Raw genomic sequence first — 20376 nt, 5'->3', positions numbered from 1 at the left:
TTAATGGTGCTATTTATAATAAAATAATGACAATTTATAGTATTACTTTACTACTATATATAAGCAAGAATGAAGAGTTTTTTTGTAGTCCTCACAATGTCATTTTTGTAATTATCTAGAGTTACTTTTAAAAATGACATGTGTTGTTGATTTGTTGTTCAATTTTAAGATTTTGTCTTATTCCTCTTTTATGTTGCCCTTAATTTAGTTTAGTATTACTTTAATTGCCATTAAATAAGAAAAAACACTTTTGAGATATTTTGCAACACCCTAATTAAATTCCACTCCCCCCCCCCCCCCCTTCCCTCCTCCACCAACTATTTTGTGTTGCATGCATTGATGTTTTGTTATTAATTTTCTACGTGGTAAACAGACATGTGTTGGTTGTATTATTTTATTTATAAGCTTTCATCAACAAAAAATAATCTTAAAAAATTATAATGATTCACGTAGGAGTGCAACTATTCAAGAAATAAAAGAACTAACAATTCATAGATTTTTGCGTAATTTTCAAATATATAAAATTTATTTTAATGATTCAAAAGTATTGTAAGTACACATAGTTAGTATATCAAAATATTAAAAAAGTAAGAAAAATGGTCTGACTACCCAAATAGTAATATCTTCACATAAAATGACACGGAAGGAACATTTTTTTCCTTAACAAAAAAATGAAATCAAAAAACATATTGCGCCATGCATAATAAATCTACTAAGACAATATAATTAGACATAGCGCATGTTCATTACTTAATAATTCCATCTTCTCATATGGGTGCCGCTAACATAGATATTTGCAAGTCTATTTATAGATTTTATTCTCCTATATTAAGCTCAAAAATTATAGATTTCGCTAACAATATTGCTCGTGCACTCCTTCCTCTATAGATTTTAGAACTTAACATTACTACGAATAATTTGTTGAGAATTCTTATATGATGAGCTTGCTATTGAGAGTAGTACCTTTAGGATAGCTAATAAAATTAACTAATATATTTTTGTGTTGTTTATTAATTTGAGCTTAAAATCGATCTTCTTATTTGTTCTTTCTTCTTGGAATGTTTTTCAAAAAAGAATAAGACGGTCTATTTTGATGTTGAATTTCAACAATAAATATTAAAAATACCCAGTGTGATAAAGAAAAATAAAGATGAAAAGCATTTGCAGACAAATTAATGATTAGCTTTGTCAATAGATTGTTTCTTGATAATGCATAATTTCATTTCTTGTTAGTTATAACGTCACTTATTTACTATTAATAAATCACAGTTTATTTATTTATTTGTGGTTGAAAATCGTGTCAGCATTTCTTGAGCCCTCAAATATCTATCTGCAATAATTGGTTAGTCAACATTGATTTAGTTCTAAAAAAATAAGTGAAATTAATTCAACATATGATAAAGTTCAATTTGAATTATTGGATACTATATTCTCAAAAACATTCAATGAAATAAAAAAGAGAAGAGCTCTTATATCATGAATTTATTTGAAAGTAAAAAGAAGTTCTTCTTTAACTTTCAAATACTTTTATATTATGATTTAGTTTTTAGGAGTTCGTAGAAAATATCGAACTACTCCTTCAATAATTTAATGTCACCAAAAGCAAGAAAAAAATGAAAAGTAAGTAATTATAAATTTAATTTTAATGTTAGTATTGGGCCCGGACTTAGCACGGGCCAAGTGACACTAGTATTTAAAATATAGTCATTACTAATTGTTACATTTTCTTCTTCTTCTTTTCTTTCTTCTCGTCCTTCTACTCCCCTGCTATAATGTAGTAACTAGTAAACTGCCCCGCGTTTCACGCGGTTGCAAAACTCTTTAATTTTCTTGCAACAACAAAAATTATATTTAAATTTACTTAAAACTGATAATATAAAATACAAGTTTATAATTTCAATTCGGAGATATTTCATTAAATTCTTATTTCAAAAGCTAAATAAAAAAATAAAAAACCGCAAGGGTGGCTCAGTTGGTTGAGCATGGGGCTTTCATAATGGAGGTATCAAGTTCGAAATCCCCTGCCTACGACAGTAGGGGATTTGCCTTCTGGGTCGAGCTCGTCGCACCGGGCTTGCCTAGTGCGGGTTACCTCTCCTGTGTGGTTCGCGAGCTATTGCACAGGAGCTGAGTTTACCCTGTGCGCACCCTAAGGGTAGCGGCCCATGTCATAAAAAAAAATGAAATAAAAAATTCAATCATAGCATAATCTTATGAAAATATAAAGTACCATAACAACATCAACAACAACAACATATCTAGTGTAATCTCACAAGTGGTGTATGGAGAGGGGACCTACCTCTACCTTTATGGGATAGAGAAGTTGTTTCCGATAGACCTCAGCAAAGTACCATAACAACATCACATTAAAAAATTTGTTTTACATCAAAAATATTTTTTGTAAAAGAAAACTCAAATATTTCCTCTAATTTTCATCATTTAGAATATTTAAACTTCACTAAATATTTAATTATAAGGAATTACTTTTTCATTATTAATCTTCTTTTGTAAATGTATATGTGTAGGTAAATATATTATTGAACATGGTTGTATTGCTCAATATATATTGGCTATTTGATGTAAGTTAAATATAATTGTCTTCATAAAAAATTCGAATTAATAAAAGAAAAAATTTAAAGGCACAATGAAAGACAACATAATAAGGAAAGTTTACTGAACAGTAATTAATTACTTCTAAATTTCCCAAATTAAGTGAATGCACACGCACTGATTATGGCCACAAATTGACGTGGATGATCGAATTAAGATGGGGAAATTTTGTAAAATTTATCTTCTTTCCTTTCTTATTTTTCTTCTCTTTTCTCAAAATCACTCGTCACCTCTCTTAATTTCTTCGCATAAGATCGACCAAATTTTTATTTTACTCCAAACTTTGTGCAAAGTCCTCACAATTGTTCCTCTTTCTTTTTATAATTTTTTTACCATCTAAATACTTCCATCATCATTCTATACATTCATTACATATAGTATAACGTTATGGATTTCAAGAAAAAAGGAGAATAGAAAAACAAACAAAAAAGTGTCCGATGAAATTTTAAATACACTCTCTTTCCTTACCCTATCAAACTCATCTCTAGCTTCCTCAGTAGACCATCCTCATATTCATCAATTAACGTTGACGTAGCAGGGTGCAAAGGCATGCTTCTGAAAAATCACGGTGAATCTTCTATATGGAATATTTTTCCTATCTTCTTGCTAATCCTTTAAAGGTGAGTTCACATATAAAAAAAAAAAAATGAGACATAAATCTCAAATCGGAAACAAAGCTGGTTTTGAAGTGGAAGAGGATGTGTGATTGAAATCAAAGTTCTACAGGAGTAATATGTATAGGTTTGAAGTTGGTTGCAATTAAATTTACGTTATCAATTCTTAGTCATGGAATTCAATGTTAACTAATCGTGTGTATTGAAAAAGGAAGTAAAAGAGATACTCATCAGGGGTATAGAACGTGGGTATGATATTTTAATGCTAATATGAAAATTTAATGTTAAACAACAAATGACATAAAGAATGTGTATTTAATTTTATTTTTTGCAGATTTTTTTGGACATTAAATAAGAGGAAAAATGCAAAAAAAAGTGACAAAAAAGATAATGGTGGTCTTAGAGAGGTGCCACATCGCCTCCTCTATGCCTAGCCTTTTATTATATATAGATATAGATTTATGTCCTAACTTATGTGTTTTCATGTCTTTTCACATATATTTTTCCTCCCGTTGTTGATGATTATCTGAAAGAAAAAAAAAACTAAATGGCAAATGTAAAAGGGTGATTTGCACAAATAGATTATTTTCGTGCTGATGTTTAAAGATCGTCCTCGATTTTGATAATTGATAAGAAATGACATTTATAAGTTTAATGGAAAAAAAAATCAGACTAAAATACTTTAAATCTAACGGCAAAGATAGTAAAAGTAATGCAATAAATGTGACATGCAAGTCATGACAAATCAATATAATCATACTATATTCAATGTAGCTATCTTGTTGGATAACTTACTAGACTCTATCGCATTCTCATGATTGTATATTGGTACTTCATTTAAACTTATTCAGTCTATTTACTCTATTGAATTGTCGCGATTTTTAGTTTTTCACACATAGTACCTCATTAAACTTCGTGCATGAAAAGCACGAAGACATGAACTTTATAATATATTAAGGGGTCATTTGGTTTAAGGACTCATTAGTCCCGGGATTATAATCCCGGGACTAATTTATCTCATCTATTGGGATTATTTTATACCATCTAAAAGATGGTATAAAATAATCCCAGTATAAGTGGGTTAAGAAGGTACAAGCTGGGTTATCGCAGCACTAATTTTTATACCATGTTTGGTACAAGGCATAAATTTATCCCAACACTAATTTATACCTTATACCAAATATGATATAAAAATTAGTGCTGGGATAACCCAGCTTATACGTTAAATCAAACGACCCCTAAGAACAAATATGCCGTTTACCTTGCATAATAAATGAATGAAGCCCATTTAGCAATAAAAGAAAAATGAGGACATTATTTGAAGACCAGACCAGCCACACATTGGGCCCAGCTAGTAGCTGACATACGAGTTCGATCGAACCAAATAACTTTATATTTTATATTAATAAATTCATTAAATATGTATAACTATAATTTTGAATCTAGTTACTAAACATCTGATATCAATATTCTAAAATTTAAACTCACAGGTCCCAGGATCGAAACCTGGTTTCTGATATTCAATTGCAATTTTTATTTTTATTTTTTTACCCACAGCTTTTGGACTTTATTAACTACAAAAATTGAACTTGCTTACAAATCAAGCACCGCTACTAACATTGTACTGTTTTATATATTCTAGACTTCTGCAGTTTTTTCTTACTGACATTATTTTCCTAGTACATAGTCGTGTGAAAAAAACATTCTTGTACTTATTCTAGGATTTATTTTGTCAACATGACTGAAGATTCTTGCACTAATTATCCTCTCTTTGGTGGTGCTATTTCCACTATTTTCCCTAGACGTTTCCAGGTTTCTTCTTTTTTCTTACTACTAATTTTCTTTAGTTATTGATAATTTTTTATATGATTTTGTAATTGCCAATGAAGTGAAAGTATTAAGGGTGTTCTTGAATTTCATTTGTTTTAGCAGGATGTTAGTAATGTGCGTCAAGTTCCTGATCATCAGGTTTGTTGCTTTATTTTTTTATTTTTATTTTTTTTTTACTTTTTTGGTCGAATTAGAGACACCCCATTTGGAATTTTACTTGTAAAAGTTTAATCTTGGATGAAATTTCTGGATTTTTTTCTTGTGTTCCTTTTTATGTTTTGTTCAAATTTGTTTAAATTATACTCCCTCCGTGCCAAAATAAGTGTTGCGTTTTCCCATTTGTTTGGTATCTTGCTGTCTTATTTCCCTTGCAATCCTACATTGACTTCGTTTCTTTTGAGCCGAGGCTATCGGAAACAGCCTCTCTACATCATAAAGGTTGAGGTAAGGTCTGCGTACATCTTACTCTCCGCAGACCCCACTTGTGGGATTACACTGGGTATGTTGTTGTTGTTGTTGTTGTTGTAGTCTGACTGATATTTGAAGCTAAATTGGATTAGATCAAACTCATATTTTAAAATTAGAATTTAGATATTCAAAACTATATGAAAAGTAGTTTTAGTTGCAATTCTTCTCATGTCAATATGTTGAAAAACATTCAAAATTCACAAGTTTGAATCTCGGGAAGCGAATTTGGGACGGAGGGAGTACGGGGTTTGTTGCCTTTGTTTATAAAAGTTTAATCTTGGAAGAAATAATGGATTTTTAAAATAATTTTTGGATAGTGTTTTATTGTTTTTTTTTTTTTTTTTTTGCTTTCTAATCTTCTGTTCAAATTTGTTGTACTTTGATTGTTTGAATTGTAGGAGGTGTTTGTGGACCCCGCTCGCGACGAAAGTTTGATAATTGAGCTTCTGGATCTGAAGGTGGATGTAGCAGACAGTGGAAGTGCCACCTGGTTTCTTCAAGACCTTGCCAATGAACAAGATGCTGAAGGAACTACAGTAAGCTCTTTCTTTTTCTGATAAATTCTTTGGGGATAACTTAATGTTTGTTCTCTTTATTCTGCTTTTGGAGGTGCTGAATATATATGCATATACGAATGAACTAATTGTTGGGACACGACCGCACACCGACAACTATCATTCTTTGAATTGTTCTTGTTTCTTTGGATTGCTCAGATAAGTTCACATCGAGCATAATGGGCACAAAGAATTTTTATAGCCAATCAAATTAATTTTGATTGTAGCACGGTCGATTGATTGATTGAACAAACAGTATGGAACAAGGGTTTTATCAAAAAAGTAAAGTAGTTTTAATGCAACAAGGAGGGACTGCAAAACTGAACGAGTTAGGTGGAACATAATTTTTATCAGTTGTTTGGTATTAAAAACTAGCATGTTGTGACTCTTGTCCCTTCAGATTCCAACTCAGGCATTGGTAGTCTGTTTTGAAACACTGATCCATAGAGGGCAGAGTGAAATGATTCTTTTTTAAAAAACGGTAAGTAGGGCCGATTAAAATGAAACACTGATCACAGTCTCAACTTACATTGAAAGAAAGAATAATTTGAACCTGTGAGGGCTGGTCTATATATCTCTATCACCATCTTTCTCATATGAATAATGCATCTTTCCTAGAGCTTAAGCTAATTAGTGATTTTAAACTGAATTATCTATACAATGTTGCTAGTCAGTTTTGTACTGCTGGTAACTAAATTAATGGATTTCCTCCTTATATCTCTGTTTAGTTCTCTATTTTCATTTCCAGCTTTTTCAAAAGAACTTCATGATTTTAAGATGTTTAATGTCACTATTCCGGTATTATCCCCTTTTCTTGGGTTAATGTAATTAAGTACTCTCGGAGGAGTTTTTCTTCAAGATCCAGTAGTACCTTGCCTTATTAGATAGGAAGGTGTGGAGGACCCACATTAGGGTAGAAGGCTAGTATATAAGTCTCGTTATCTTTCCTTATTAGTAGGCGCATTAGCGCATTATAATTTCTTGTGCTTTGATTTATGTTATTATTTGCTACTTTCTGTACTTTGATTACTCTATTTTATCTGTGCCGCTTTCGTGATTTGCATTTCCATATCGCTTTGAATTCCTTGATTATCCTGTTTTACTGTGTCGCTTGCATTATTTCATTGCAATATCGTTTTAAATCTTTTAACCTTATCTGACCCCCTTTTTATGCTTCTATTGAGCCGAGGGTCTCTCGGAAACAGCCATCCTACCTTGGTAGGAGTAAGGTCTGCGTACATTATACCCTCCCCAGACCCCAAGATGTGGGATTTCACTGGGCTGTTGTTGTTGTTGTTGTTGTATCCAGTAGTACCTTGCCAACTAATTGCTCTTGTATTTACAATCATTAAATGAGAAGTTTTTACATGAAATGTGAGATATTGAACTTTGCATTTTCTCTGAAGCGCTTGCAGTTCAATAATTGGTTAAGCCCAAATCATTTATAAGTTATTCGGTTACATAGCAAGCATCTCAGATATTATCTTGTTGATCTTTTCGGTTTATATCTACAGATCAACGAGCAGTCAGCAGTATTTGAGGCCCCTGGATTGTGCTATAGAAACACGCCTGTTGTCATCACCACTGTTGTTGGTCAAATGGTATGTTAGTGTTTTTTTTAGTTAAAATGGTATGTTAGTGTTATTTTACAAGTGTTCGGCATTTATGTATGATCTCAACTTTCAATTGGTATCTTATTTGTATGGATCGTCATGTGTATGACATGGAACAAAATCTCTTTTAATCTCTCATCGGAATTTGGGAAGTTATATACCATTAGGCGGTAGATTCATGTTTGCTTAATGACTATTTAGCCTCCCTAAGGACCTCCATTCTCTTTAAATTCCGTAGTTTGTGCTCCTGTATGAAATAGTTTTCTTGACAAAGTTGGTAGATCCATGTGTATAAGTTTCTGAAAATTATGACTCATGACTTGAATATGCTTTGAATACAACTGGTAGATGAGCCTGGTCCCTTTATCAGCTCCCCATTTTGGCCATCTTTTATTTATTTTTTACATGTAATAGGTTCATTAGGTGACCTCACATGAAGTTTTTGGGAATGATGCTCCTCTATCATGTTATATGGCAGATGTTCAGAAATGCATGTTCCGGAAGAGGATTTAGTTTCTAGCCACATACTTCCCTTTCTTTCTTTTTTTCAACTTTCAACAAGTACATACAAGTAAAGCTAAAGTATTTTTCTTCTTCATTCGCATGAAATGGTTTTCTGGAGAAACGAAAGTAGATGTGAAGATTGTTAGAAATTTTCATCTAGGATGAGAGTCATCAACATGCTAGCCAGCTAGTGTTATAAAATTTCATAAATTGCTTGTATTAGTTGATAAAATTTATCATTTCATGTTGTTAAGCTAATCCCGGTCAACCTTATTCAATTCGTAGGCAGTTTCTAAGGGAAGACAAGGGAGGGAAGCACAGAATTTAGTTAAGGTAAGTTTGTAAATTCCCTTTCGACCACCTTACCCCCTTCCCGTCAAGATGAGATCTAATCGTAGATATCCCATTCAGGTTTACCTGGCAAACATTCGCCTTAAGGAAGTTGGGACAGATGTTCTGATAACTGCATATGAGCCTCTAGTAATTAAGTATGTTGGGACAATAACTCATGGTTTACACCTGCTATTCTTACAGCTATACATTCAACTGTTTAACATTTTCTTTGTTTACCTTTGTGATTGTAGCCCCTTGAGTGAGAGTGCTACTGCAGTCGGGGCAGGCGTGGCTGTACCTGCTGCACATTCTGGAGTTATGCCCATGGCTGAGGTTTTTAAACTTGCAGTGTCTAGTTTCAAAGTGCATGACTGGAGTCTCTTTGGCTCTGCTGCTGTTTGAGTTGTACATTGATTAGAGAACGACGATAATCTGGCATCCTTTGGTTGATTATTGATCCATTTTTTAGGAGTCTGGTCTGTTTTTCTTTTCTTTCCTTTCCCATTAGGGAGGGCATGGAGGTCGATGATTAGGCTAGAAGGTTAGTAGGTAGTCGAGCGTTGTCTAGTTTTCCTTATCAATTATTATTATTACTCTCCTATTACCTTATTTTTATTGTCACCTATTGTTTCCTTTCGCTTCAGTTATCGTATTATCTGCTGTTTTCGGTTCTTTTCTCCATTATTTTAGCTTCTTCACTATTGTATTTCTTTTTCAAACCCGCTTTGAATTGTTTTACTTGAGCCGAGGGACTTTCGGAGACAACCTCTTACTTCACAACGTAGGGGTAAGGTCTGTGTACACACCACCCTCTCCAGGCCCCACTTGTGGGATTACCCTGGGTATGTTGTTGTTGTGTTGTATCCCGTTAGTTGCTTAGATGGTTCCTGTTTTAGGGGACTGAGGGATGTAGAAAGTGGTTTGTTGCAGAATTTCTGTTTTTCAACTTTTATTCTGGATTCTGTGTATTATATGCTGCAGTCTCTTTGCTTTCCTTGGATAAAAACAGCAGCCAAGTGCACCATCTGCAATTTGTTGAGACTCTATGAGACCTATGGGATTAAATTAATAAGTAACTTGAATTTTTTTGAATTAATGAGTTAAGTATATACCATTATAAAGTAAAGGCGTGAAGTCACTAAGTAGAATGTTGATCAACATCGATACATTTGTAAGACTGTTGAGTCACATTTCATATCGGGTAAAGTTGTAATAAGTAATGATATTTGAAACTACGGAGCAACTAAAATTAGGATTTTGAAATCAACTACTTTCTCCATTCATTTGAAGTGAATTTGTTTGAATGTGTAAGGTTTTTTTTTTTTTTTTTTTAAAAAAGTAAACTTTTGAACTTGTGATCTTGAACTATCATGACATTTCTATGACTAGAAAGATGAACAAGTCATGGAATCCAAAAAATATGCTAGTTTCGGACATGAAGTAAAAAAGAAAAAAGTGTTACATGAAATGGACAAAGGGATTATAATATCATTTTGGTGAACCATCTAGAGTCATGAAAAGAGGAGAAAGAAGTGTATAAACTAGCATACTTGAGAGAGGAGAAATTGTTTATTTGGTAAGGTTTTTGTAGAAGTGAAGAATTAAAATTGATTTTATCTCCTATTTAATAGGGTGGGCTCGAAAAATCAAATTACCACTACATTTGTTCCTTCTTAATGAATCCTGAAGAGCAAACAAATTTAGCCAAACGAGAACTAAACATTAACCTGGCAAAACTAAAATACAATGGTTCCAAACTAGCTTTAAAATGTTAGAAGAAATCAAATTTAATCTTGATCTCAAAGTTCCCTAAGAGTCTTAAGATGTATAGAATATAGATAGGCCATAAAGTGAAGATGAGAAATTTCAGCTTCTCTAAATTAGCTTACACACTTATTTCAAATTTTCAACAAGTATTGCAAATCACAGCAAGCAACAAATTACTTAAGCTGTAAAGGGAGAGAACTGTAGCAAAAATAGGCTCTGACAGAGCTTTGATATTCAAAAGGAATGAACATTGGTATGAGTTTTCAGATTGCTTCATTCAGAAGAGACGATTTTGATTGCTCATGGATGTTTTTCTTATTATCATGGTCTAATTACAGTACAACTGTGCAGAAACTCCAAGCATGAAGCTTATTAAAAGTTAGCCCCTACAACCTAACTTTACACTATAAAAGTGAAGCATAGACGATTAATCGATAACGTAGTGATCACCAAAAACAACAGTATTTTGAAGCTTCCCTCTAAAAGTAATAGTTGGTTGTAGTCAAGTTCTATCTGCAGTTATGGAAACAATAAATGAGCTATTAGTGACATTTACTAATAGGAGATACCGTTTTACAAAGAAGTGACTTGGAAAAAGAAAGGAGGTTCTTTTGCTTACCATCCAAATGGAAGAGCAACTACCCAAAAAGCTATGGCGCTGTTAGAATGCGGTTCTGTATCTCCGCAAATGACTTCACATCTACACCCCATAGCCTGAAAGAATGTTTTTGTGAACGGAGAATTTCTTAACCATACGACACGTCGATGCTCTTTGTATGATTGGTAAAAGTAACAAAAGAATTACCATAAATTCTTCTAGTGATAATTGATATTCAACAGCTTTGAAATGTAAAACTGAACGGTTTTGCTGGAGGAACTACAGCATTAACACTAGCTCTTTGTTGTGCTTGACATTTTGCTATGGAAATTGTGAATATTTGAATATAGCAAGACATTCAGAAACTCACCAGCAGTCGATTCCAGCAGCGTTTGCTCCTCCTTTATCAGCCTTTTCATCATCTCCGACATGAACAGTTTTTGTTGCTTCCACACAGATCTGATCTACAACATTGCAAAACATGATAAGTTCAACTTCTTATAGCCAGTTTCATGTTTATTTGACAAATGTATTAATTTCATATTATAATTTTTTTTTGATCAAGCAAATGCATTTCATTTCATAAACAGGCCTTAAACTGTCATATACGAAAAGCTTGCACTAAGCCAGTGTGATAAAACCTAACTACAGATCGTGCAGATCCCGAATTATATCTAAAATTGCATCCATATCCTGTACAATAACCAGGTTTCACCAAAAATCTAGCAAAATAAAACATCTTTGTTTAAGACTCTGTAAATTTTTCCTATGGCCTTCTAAAATTCTGTCATTTCTTTCAAGCCAAGCCGTCCACCATATAGCTTGGGGGATGGTATTCCAAATCTTCTGTGATTTCTTGCACATTCCTTCTTTGTTCCAACATTGCAGTAGCTCCCTCGTGGATTTTGGCATGGACCAGGACATGCGTACGATTGACAGAAGCATGCTCCACAGCTGAGTAGTAACTCTACAGTGCAAAAAGAGGTGGCCTACTTCTTCGTATTGCTCTTCACACATGGGGCACCTACTGCAAAGCTGAATTTTCCTCTTTTGGAGGTTGGAATGAGTGAGACAAGCCCCTCTAGCCACAATCCAAGAGAAGCTAGAGACCTTCAAAGGGGCCTTGCCAAGGCCAAAAGCCCTTGTTGTTACTTGACACCAGCTTCCTGTAACAACTTCTGACAGTAAAGAGACCTTTGGGATGCCCCTTCCAACTGATAGAATCTGTTTTGTTGCAGTCCAACTCTATGTTGCTTAGCAGCTGAAGCAAAAGACATACTCATTCTATTTCCCAATCATTTACATTCCTTCTAAGAAAGAGATTCCAACCTTCTGTTGAATATTCTGCAGTAGCTACATTGTGCTGAGTTGATATTCTATAAATATCCGAGAATTGCTCTTTAAGAGGAGTGTGGCCCAACCATGCATCTTCCCAAAACTTTATTTTCCTTCCATTACCAATAATGAAGCCCATATCTGCCTCAAAGTAGTTCCAGCACCCTCTAATATGCTTCCAAACTCCAGTGCCATGGGGTGTTGTGGCTACTTTGGTGCACCATTGATTCTCCATTGAGAGTTTTTCAACCAAGGTTCTCCTCCAGAGTGCTTTATCTTCCTTATTGAATCTCCATTGCCATTTCAACAATAAACTTTCATTGTGACACCTCAAGTTCTTGATTCCCAGACCCCCTAATCTCGTCTTTAATAACAGTTCAGGGTCATACCATAACTAGGAAGAGTTGTTAAGGAAGTAAATCAAAATATCAAACGAAAAGGAAAAAAGAGGCTAAAGTAGAGATACCTTCTGTCAATCGTGTTAATGAAAGAAATACAAGTAGTTGAACCACATACCTAAAGCAGCTCTGAATATCTTTATATCTGGTTTTTCAGATCCAACCTCTGATGATATGATGACAGCATCAAATCTATGGATATAGAGCACAAAAAAGTAACAGATAAATGAAGCATCTTCAATATTTCAACCAGATGAGAATACTCAGTAAATGTGAAGAGGTTATATTCATACAACTATTTCCACTGTTTCAAAGCTCAAATTTAAGACCATTTAGTTTGCTATATGTAATGAGGTACTAGCATTCAAGACCAAGGAACATAATTGATGACTGACATAAAGTAGTTTAAGCTCAAAACTGTCTTTAACAAGGGGAAAAAATATCAGAAAGGATTGACGCTTACAGATCAAAGACGTTTAGATCTTTCAGTATTTTCCTCAACCGGGTGTCAAAGTTGGATACAACGGCCAGTTTGACTGCTCAAGGTTCAGTACTTCAGAACAAAAGGATGGCAAGAAAAGTTCAATACAAAAATCTTACATCAGAAGTGAAGTAATGCAGATACTTGATAACCTCCAGAACTTTTCAGAATCGATATGGTGTCATAGGCTCCACCTGGAAGATGCCATGCCTCTCCACTTGCATAGTACTGATGAAAGCAAATACTTCAGGTAAACGCAGTCATTAATCACTTCCAATATCTATATGCCTATTTGGCCAAGCTTCTCCAAGTCCAAAAGTGCTTTTTTTTTTTCCTTCAAAGTTGAGGTGTTTGGCCAAAGCTTTTAGGAGAAGAAAAAGTGCTTCTGAGTAGAAGCAGAAACTGTTTTTGAGAAGCAGTTTTGAGAAAGTACACTTAGAAGCACTTATTATAAGTTTGGCGAAACACTGATTGTTGCTCAAAAGTGCTTTTCACATTGATTAGCCAAATACAAACTACTTCTCACCAAAAATACGTTTTGGAAAAAAGCACATTTCAAAATGAGCTGATTTTAGAGCTTGGTCAAACAGTTTATTAGACTTCATCTGAATAGCTACAAGCACCATAATGACCTGGTATACTTCTTCAAAATAAGTATCATCGCTACAACCAGTTGCTTCCGCAACAACAAGCCTCCAGAAAGGTCGGCCGTCATCCTGCCAAATGTACATAGTACTTCAGTTGATTGATAACGCCAAAGGAACAGTAAACTCTACGATGAATATGAACTTTTAACCTACAATTTCAATTTTAGGACATTTTAATACTTCAGTGACTGGACATTATGCTAAAACCTTTTTTTTTTTGTTTTTTTTTTTGTTTGAAACTGGTACTATTAACATTATGCTAAAACTTTTAGAATGACTAAGAGAAAATGGAGGTGGTGGCCTGCAACTTTTTTGCTTCATAGAGAAAAACCACATAAGTTACTCAATAACTCTGCAGATTCATACAGAAATGCAGAACACACTGACAAAATACATTTAAAAAGGACAACTTTCCACAAGTAAATAGAATTCCAAGAATTTATTCATCTTTGTATCCAAAATTAACTCAGCATACTAGCATAATATTTTATTTGCTGTATCGTGTTTAAGGTGCTCTGTGCACAACAAAGGCAGGGAAAAGGTCAAATTACTTTATTACCTAACTAACAATCTCTTTGGCTAGTTATTTCTACAAAGCTACGTGGAAGAACTAAGTCTCACAAGCTAAAATGGCTTGCTAAAATGGAAGGATAGGTGGCTCAACAATCAACCACTTAGTATTTCACATCCTCTTGCCTACCGGATAGCTTCTGATCCAAACTCTTCAATGGCTCAAAATAGAGAAGATGGAATATGGGCACCTCACTTTAGGAGGAACATTCAGGATTGGGAGGTTGATGAACTCACTAATCTTTTCAGAGTTCTGGAAGGGGCCCCAATGTCTCCACAATTACCAGATAGCATAAAATGGGGCAGGTCTGAAAAAGGTATCTACACAGTGAAGGAAGGGTACAACAAATTATGCTCTTCCAATGATAGGATAGACCTCTGGCCCTGGAAATTACATTGGAAGACTAGACTGCCTCCTAAGATTAAGTGTTTCACCTGGACTACCCTCAGAAATGCTATCCTTACAGTGGACAACTTAAATAGGAGGAAGTTTGAGCTAGTTAACAGATGCTACATGTGTCACAATAGTTTGGAGACAGTGAATCATTTGTTCCTACACTGTCCAGAGGCAGCAACTCTATGGAATATGTTCATCTCAATCTCTGGTATCAACTGGTCTATTCCTCAGACTGTCAAAGAAGCAGTGGAAAGTTGGAACCTAAAAGAAGTTGATAGTTCCATCAAGAAGACCTCGCAGATGATTCCTGCATGTATCTTTTGGAGTATTTGGAAGGAAAGGAATAGCAGATGTTTTGATGGTATCTCAACTCCAGCAGTAGTTTAAAATCTTTCAGTCTTTTTAATCTTTTCAGTTGGAGCAATCTATCGCCTGTAAATGACATATTATCCCTTTTAGACTTCATTAGCTCCATCAATATGGCTAAGAGACCATATTTTTGCTTTCTGGTTAACTCCCTGATTTAGAATTGAAGTTTTTGTTCTCAGGAGTTAACCATGATTCTTTTGTGTATGTAACTTGCATCTACTTGATGCCCTCCTAATACAACATCTTATTTCATCAAAAAAAAAAAAAATTGCTTGCTAAGGAGGGGTAAGACCAAGAAGAGGAACATATAATATGAGAGTTGTAGTTTTCAAATAAACAAATACTTAATAGACTTCAGGCATGTTGAAATTTCCCCGTCAAAAGAGACTCGGATTTTTCACATGTGACAAACGAGCATCAATTCCAAGGAAGTTGCATTGGCGTAACACCTGATAACGAAGATTTTCTGGCCATGGAGCAGCGAAAGCTCTTTTGAAACCTTGCTTTATTTCAGCTGGAGAAGTTGTCAGCCCTATAATTAGATAAAGTATTTTTTAGCAATCTTTCTGAAGAAACATAGAGATGTTAATGTGTTCTCTTGACCTTTTCTGCACTGGACGAAAATGTTTGCTTGAAGAAAAGTCTGAGGAAACACATTCAGGCTCAGTTCAACATTCCAGAGAAACTATTCTAAAGTTGGTTCACATTGCTGTTGTTTTCTGCTGCATAATTTAGGACTTCATGTAGATACAAGTGGAATGCTAGTCGTACATACTTGATCAGTTAGCTTATAGTTAATTCTTGGCAAATAACAAGGCCATGTTCTGCTAAACTATTGATTTGATATAAACGTAGACACAGTCACTAAAGTCTGCTGCTTCTGAAGCAGCGAAGAACCTACTAATAGATAAACAAGAACAAAGCACTACTAACGTTTCTTTTCATTTGAGAAAATAAATCTCCTTACACCTTTTGTAGTTGTATCATCATGCATTGCAATTTAAAAAAGCATTTCTTGCAATAAATTGCCTCAAGAAAAGGTGCAACACATCTGCTTCTGAATTTGAACTGAAGTAAGTCACAACTCACAATTCGCAACAGCTCAACCGTAGCTTTGTAAAAACAATATAGAGAAGTAATACTCCCATCCAAAAAAGAATGAAGGATTAGGAATACAAGAGCCAAAGCATCCAAAACTTCAGTTGAATTCCTCAATTTAGGAGAAAATTTACATAAAATGATATAATATCACAATTTTTTAAGGAAAACTTTTAAAAAATCATAGTCAAAGGAAAAAACTATTTGACTCTCCAAATTGTAATAGTTCATATAAAATGGGATAGAAGGTATTAGGATTGGATGTCCGGGCGTTGCAGAGTTAGACAGAGTATCGCTATAATGACAATAAGAAGATGATAGGAGACGAAGAATTTAACGTGGTTCGGTCAATTTGCCTACGTTCACAAACAAGAAGGGCAAACTTGGTTATCATTACAATGCTGCTTAGCTAAATTCTGCATTACCTGGGTTCCCGATCCTAACAGAAGGTGTAACTCATTATGCCAGTTAACGGCGATGATTCATGGAGAAAGCTATATCTACCATCATCAATAAGGTGAAGCTCTACAATATAGGCCAGTTAAGCGCATGTCACACACACACCAAAAAAATAACTCAAGTTCTGGCTCACACCAAATGAGTGGATTGGAGAAAGGAAACAAAATAATTTCCTTTGATGCTTGAGGAGTGGAATTAATTTTACAAAAAGGGAGGAACCAACATACCATATTTCTTGCCAATCGTAGCATAAGTCTCTTCAACTGGCTTGGTCAATTGCAAAAGTGTATTTGCTGCATCCAACAACAGTCCATCATATGCTCTCCTCCCCATTTCTTTCCCTGCCCCATCAAGAAATTCAACCTTATTACACTATTAATAACTGCACTATAGGATCCAAGATTTATTACCACCCATTTGCAGAATATTACTCTACTCACTATTTTCCGTGCCAATTGATGCAGACTTTCTTTTTTCCCGTTTTCATTTTTTTTTTTTTTACCCCTCCCCCAGGAGCTCCCCTTTTTGCTCTCGTGGTGAGTCGAAACCACAACCTTCGGGTTGGAGCTGGAGAGTGTTTACCATCTGAGCAACCCCCTCTTGTCAATTGATGCAGACTTAGGGTGTGTTTGGTATGGAGGAAAATGTTTTCCAATTCTCTTATGTTTGGTTGATCAAAAATTTAGAAAAATATTTTTTCTAGGAAAACAAGTTCCTTAAAAATTAGGAAAATGACTTCTCTAAGTAGGTTAAACGAATTTCATAAATGACATTCCACGCTAATTGCCTAATATCCACCCTCCAGCACACCCCACCTCCAAGTCCCACCACCCCGCACACCTAGCCTCCATATACAAATGCATTTACGATAATATTTTCTGTTTATTTACCGAACACAAGAAAATAAGCAAGAAACTCACTTATTTTTTAGAAAAACATTTTCCATGGAGAACAATTTCCTTCATACCAAACACACCCTTAGTCTAAATATATATACATTTTATAAAATTTTCAACTATATGGATATAATTCAAGCTAAAAATTAGTGGGTGTGTGCCAAGATTACATTTTTATAAGTGTACTAGCAATTAAAAGCATAAAAGAAAGAAAAATGAACACTTTAAAACGAACCAGCGTGAATCTTGGTTGAGGAAAAAGTGGAAGAGCATCGAACTGTGAATGACCCACAAAATATTGGCCTGATTTTGAAAGGATTCAAAGCTCTTAGAAGAGTACTGGCTTCCATTGTTCTTTGTTTTGCTGACGACAACCACAAGGATTAAGTTCAATCTTTGCTAAATGAAAAAGGACCAAAATTGTCACTTATTTTTTGCTTTAGACTCAAAGTAATTCTTATTCTTTCGCCCAGAGCACTAAGTCGTTTGCTGCATGGTATAAGCCGGAATATTTCGCTACTAATTTTTTATATCATATTTAGTAATAATAAATTTATATCTTATTTGTACCAAACAAGGTATACAATGCATTCTATCCCAAGAGATGGGATATCCCTCTTATCCCACTTATACTGGAATTATTTTATACTATCTTTTAGATGGTATAAAATAATCTCAATAAATGGGATAAATTAGTCTTGAGATTATAATCGCGGGATAATTTTGACTACATACCAAACGACCCCTAATAGTCCTCCTCCTTTATCAAAATGGTGCACTTTCAGTCCTAAGCTTAATCAAGATTAGCTTTTTAACGAAAATAAATTCGGGTCATTTGCACTTTTGCTCCTATTTTGTACTGCTCTTAAATTTTTGTCCCTCAAGGCAAACTTCCCTCAAATTATGTTTCACTAGGCATAAGCTCAATTTTAAAGGGCAAAAATTAAAGATCAGCCCATTTGAAGGACAAACCGTGCAGTTTATTCAATAAATTCAGGTGCACCTTACCACATATCTTTACTTTCAACAAACAAAAGTTCCTCTTTGGCGAGTTAGATGATTTTCGGGTATTTTGCTAGCTATGTCTTGATACTTTCATAAAAGAAATTAAGAAAAAAAAAAAGATGAAAATTAATATATCTGGCAGTATGAGAATAGTTTTCTAGAAAGATGTCCTTCATTATTTAGACCAATCTTATCTGGTGTATACATTTGTTGCCTGGAATTCTACGTACTTTAGTCTTTTCTAAATAGAAAAACAAATTGCCATAGCCCTCCTTGATACGTAGGAAATAAATAATATTGATGATGTGTGTAAATTTTTTTTGGTGTGTGCTTCTTGCACTTTGGATATTTTACGACCTTTATCCCCAGACATGGGATCTCTTTGAGTTTCCCAAACAACATAGGGAAAAAGAAATGAAAAGAATGATGTTCTAATGTAATTTTCTGGAAGCTAGTTACTATAAACTTTTGTTCTTTATAATTTGTAGATTGAAGTGAGTCTTAGTGAAGACGAGGATCTTGAACAGTGAGACAAAGCAACAGAATAAAGTAAGATTTGAAAGAGGAACTCTTGTGTATTGAGAGAAAAGATATGAGTTGAAATGCACCTAAATTTATTCCCGTTCAAACGACTAATCTCAGTTAAGCTTAGGACTGAAAGTGCACCATTTTGCAAAGTAGAAGGACCATTAGTACTCTATGCCAAAGAATAAAGATTATTTTGTGTGTAAGCCAAAGATAAGGAATAAGTTTGGTCCTTTTCTCCGAAGTCATGAACTTTGGCTCTTTTTTACCATCTAGTGTTCGGTATCGGCATTAGGACCCGACTAAACTTGGATTTGCGCGCGGGAAGTCCCACATCAGGGGGCAAAGCGTTCCCTAACAAAAGCGACTTCGTATCCAGGGGACTCAAACTCGATACCTTTGTGAAAGATGAAGAGTATTTGTCACTCCACCACAATCCTTTATTGTGATGACTTTGGCTTCAATTTTTTTTTTTTTTTTCCTTTTTACTTCTTTCATTCCATATGATGGAGTTTTAAGTGAAATGCAATTTAACACGTTAAGTTAGTAAATACTTTACAATTCTATGTACGGAAAAAGATGCCCCAGAAGGCCAGAACTATTAAAAATAAGATTAAAAAAAAAAATTACATGATAGTAAATTGGTTCAATTATGTTCATATCTCGTTAACAAACCTCTAAGGTCTCACGAATTTTCTTTTAAAACTTGACTTTTAAAAGGATAACCTTTAGTTGATTAGCAAACAAATTAATGATTGGGAATAACTAGTCGACAATTCTTTTTGGATGGTGGCAGGCCACTACCAAGGATGCAATGACCAATAATTAAGTGTATGTCCATAATCCATTAATTTGGATTAGTTTTTTCCTTAATAACATGGTTCATCTTTATGTAGGACGAAATTATGTAAATGGTCGCCACATGTTTTAGATGAACTCTATTATTGATATTCCAGGACCCTGATTTCTTTAGTACTTAGCGCATTTAATTGGTCTTATGATATTTAGAAGACATTATGATTATCTCATAATTCTTGAGGTTATGATCAATTATACTTTATCAACTATGAGCAAACACATGATCCATACAAGAATTCAATTGAAGTGGTAATTTATTTCATTAAAATTTACATGTAAATAATTACTTTAAAAAAGATATGCACATATATATATCGATCAGTAACAATTGAAAATCAGGCAAACTAAATATCAATTTGGAACAAGAAGTGAATTCTTTTAACCTTGGTAACCTCAGACCTAAATCCGTATACACACAAAGTTGTGATGCTATTGACATTGCTTGCA

At 34.2% G+C, this 20376-nt stretch overlaps 2 protein-coding genes across 4 annotated transcripts; one reads left to right on the top strand and one right to left on the bottom strand.

Annotated features, from left to right (window-relative positions):
• Positions 1-4825: 4825 nt before the first annotated feature.
• On the top strand, positions 4826-9197 carry LOC132626093 (uncharacterized). 2 transcript variants are annotated; one of them, XM_060340833.1, is made up of 7 exons: positions 4826-5036; positions 5154-5192; positions 5921-6058; positions 7591-7677; positions 8479-8526; positions 8605-8681; positions 8778-9197. In XM_060340833.1, the coding sequence occupies exons 1-7, from the start codon at positions 4962-4964 to the stop codon at positions 8926-8928; spliced, it is 615 nt and encodes a 204-aa protein (XP_060196816.1). In that variant the 5' UTR covers positions 4826-4961; the 3' UTR covers positions 8929-9197. The 2 variants fall into 2 exon arrangements, with proteins under 2 accessions (XP_060196816.1, XP_060196817.1); XM_060340834.1 differs by having other exon boundaries at positions 4831-5036; positions 5157-5192.
• A 1295-nt stretch (positions 9198-10492) lies between these two features.
• On the bottom strand, positions 10493-18032 carry LOC132626091 (uncharacterized). 2 transcript variants are annotated; one of them, XM_060340831.1, is made up of 10 exons: positions 17777-18028; positions 16873-16986; positions 15538-15620; positions 13738-13821; positions 13258-13333; positions 13088-13160; positions 12743-12816; positions 11262-11355; positions 10913-11007; positions 10493-10806 (listed from the first exon to the last, which is right to left on the bottom strand). In XM_060340831.1, exons 1-9 carry the CDS (start codon positions 17889-17891, stop codon positions 10944-10946), a joined length of 777 nt encoding a protein of 258 aa, XP_060196814.1. In that variant the 5' UTR covers positions 17892-18028; the 3' UTR covers positions 10493-10806; positions 10913-10943. The 2 variants fall into 2 exon arrangements, with proteins under 2 accessions (XP_060196814.1, XP_060196815.1); XM_060340832.1 differs by lacking the exon at positions 10493-10806 and having other exon boundaries at positions 11262-11350; positions 17777-18032.
• Between the last annotated feature and the right edge of the window lie 2344 nt (positions 18033-20376).

The sequence above is a fragment of the Lycium barbarum genome, chromosome 2, assembly GCF_019175385.1.
Source record: "Lycium barbarum isolate Lr01 chromosome 2, ASM1917538v2, whole genome shotgun sequence".
Taxonomy (NCBI): Eukaryota; Viridiplantae; Streptophyta; class Magnoliopsida; order Solanales; family Solanaceae; genus Lycium; species Lycium barbarum.
This window is presented reverse-complemented; position numbering and strand designations above follow the sequence as displayed.

Coding starts and splice junctions, on each gene's coding strand:
- LOC132626093 (XM_060340833.1), top strand. CDS start 4,962: ATGACTGAAGATTCTTGCACTAATTATCCTCTCTTTGGTGGTGCTATT. Junction 5,037..5,153: donor TTTTCCCTAGACGTTTCCAG/GTTTCTTCTTTT, acceptor CATTTGTTTTAG/CAGGATGTTAGTAATGTGCG. Junction 6,059..7,590: donor AAGATGCTGAAGGAACTACA/GTAAGCTCTTTC, acceptor TTATATCTACAG/ATCAACGAGCAGTCAGCAGT.
- LOC132626091 (XM_060340831.1), bottom strand. CDS start 17,891: ATGGAAGCCAGTACTCTTCTAAGAGCTTTGAATCCTTTCAAAATCAGG. Junction 13,334..13,737: donor ATTTTGAAGAAGTATACCAG/GTCATTATGGTG, acceptor TGCTTTCATCAG/TACTATGCAAGTGGAGAGGC. Junction 12,817..13,087: donor GATCTAAACGTCTTTGATCT/GTAAGCGTCAAT, acceptor CTATATCCATAG/ATTTGATGCTGTCATCATAT.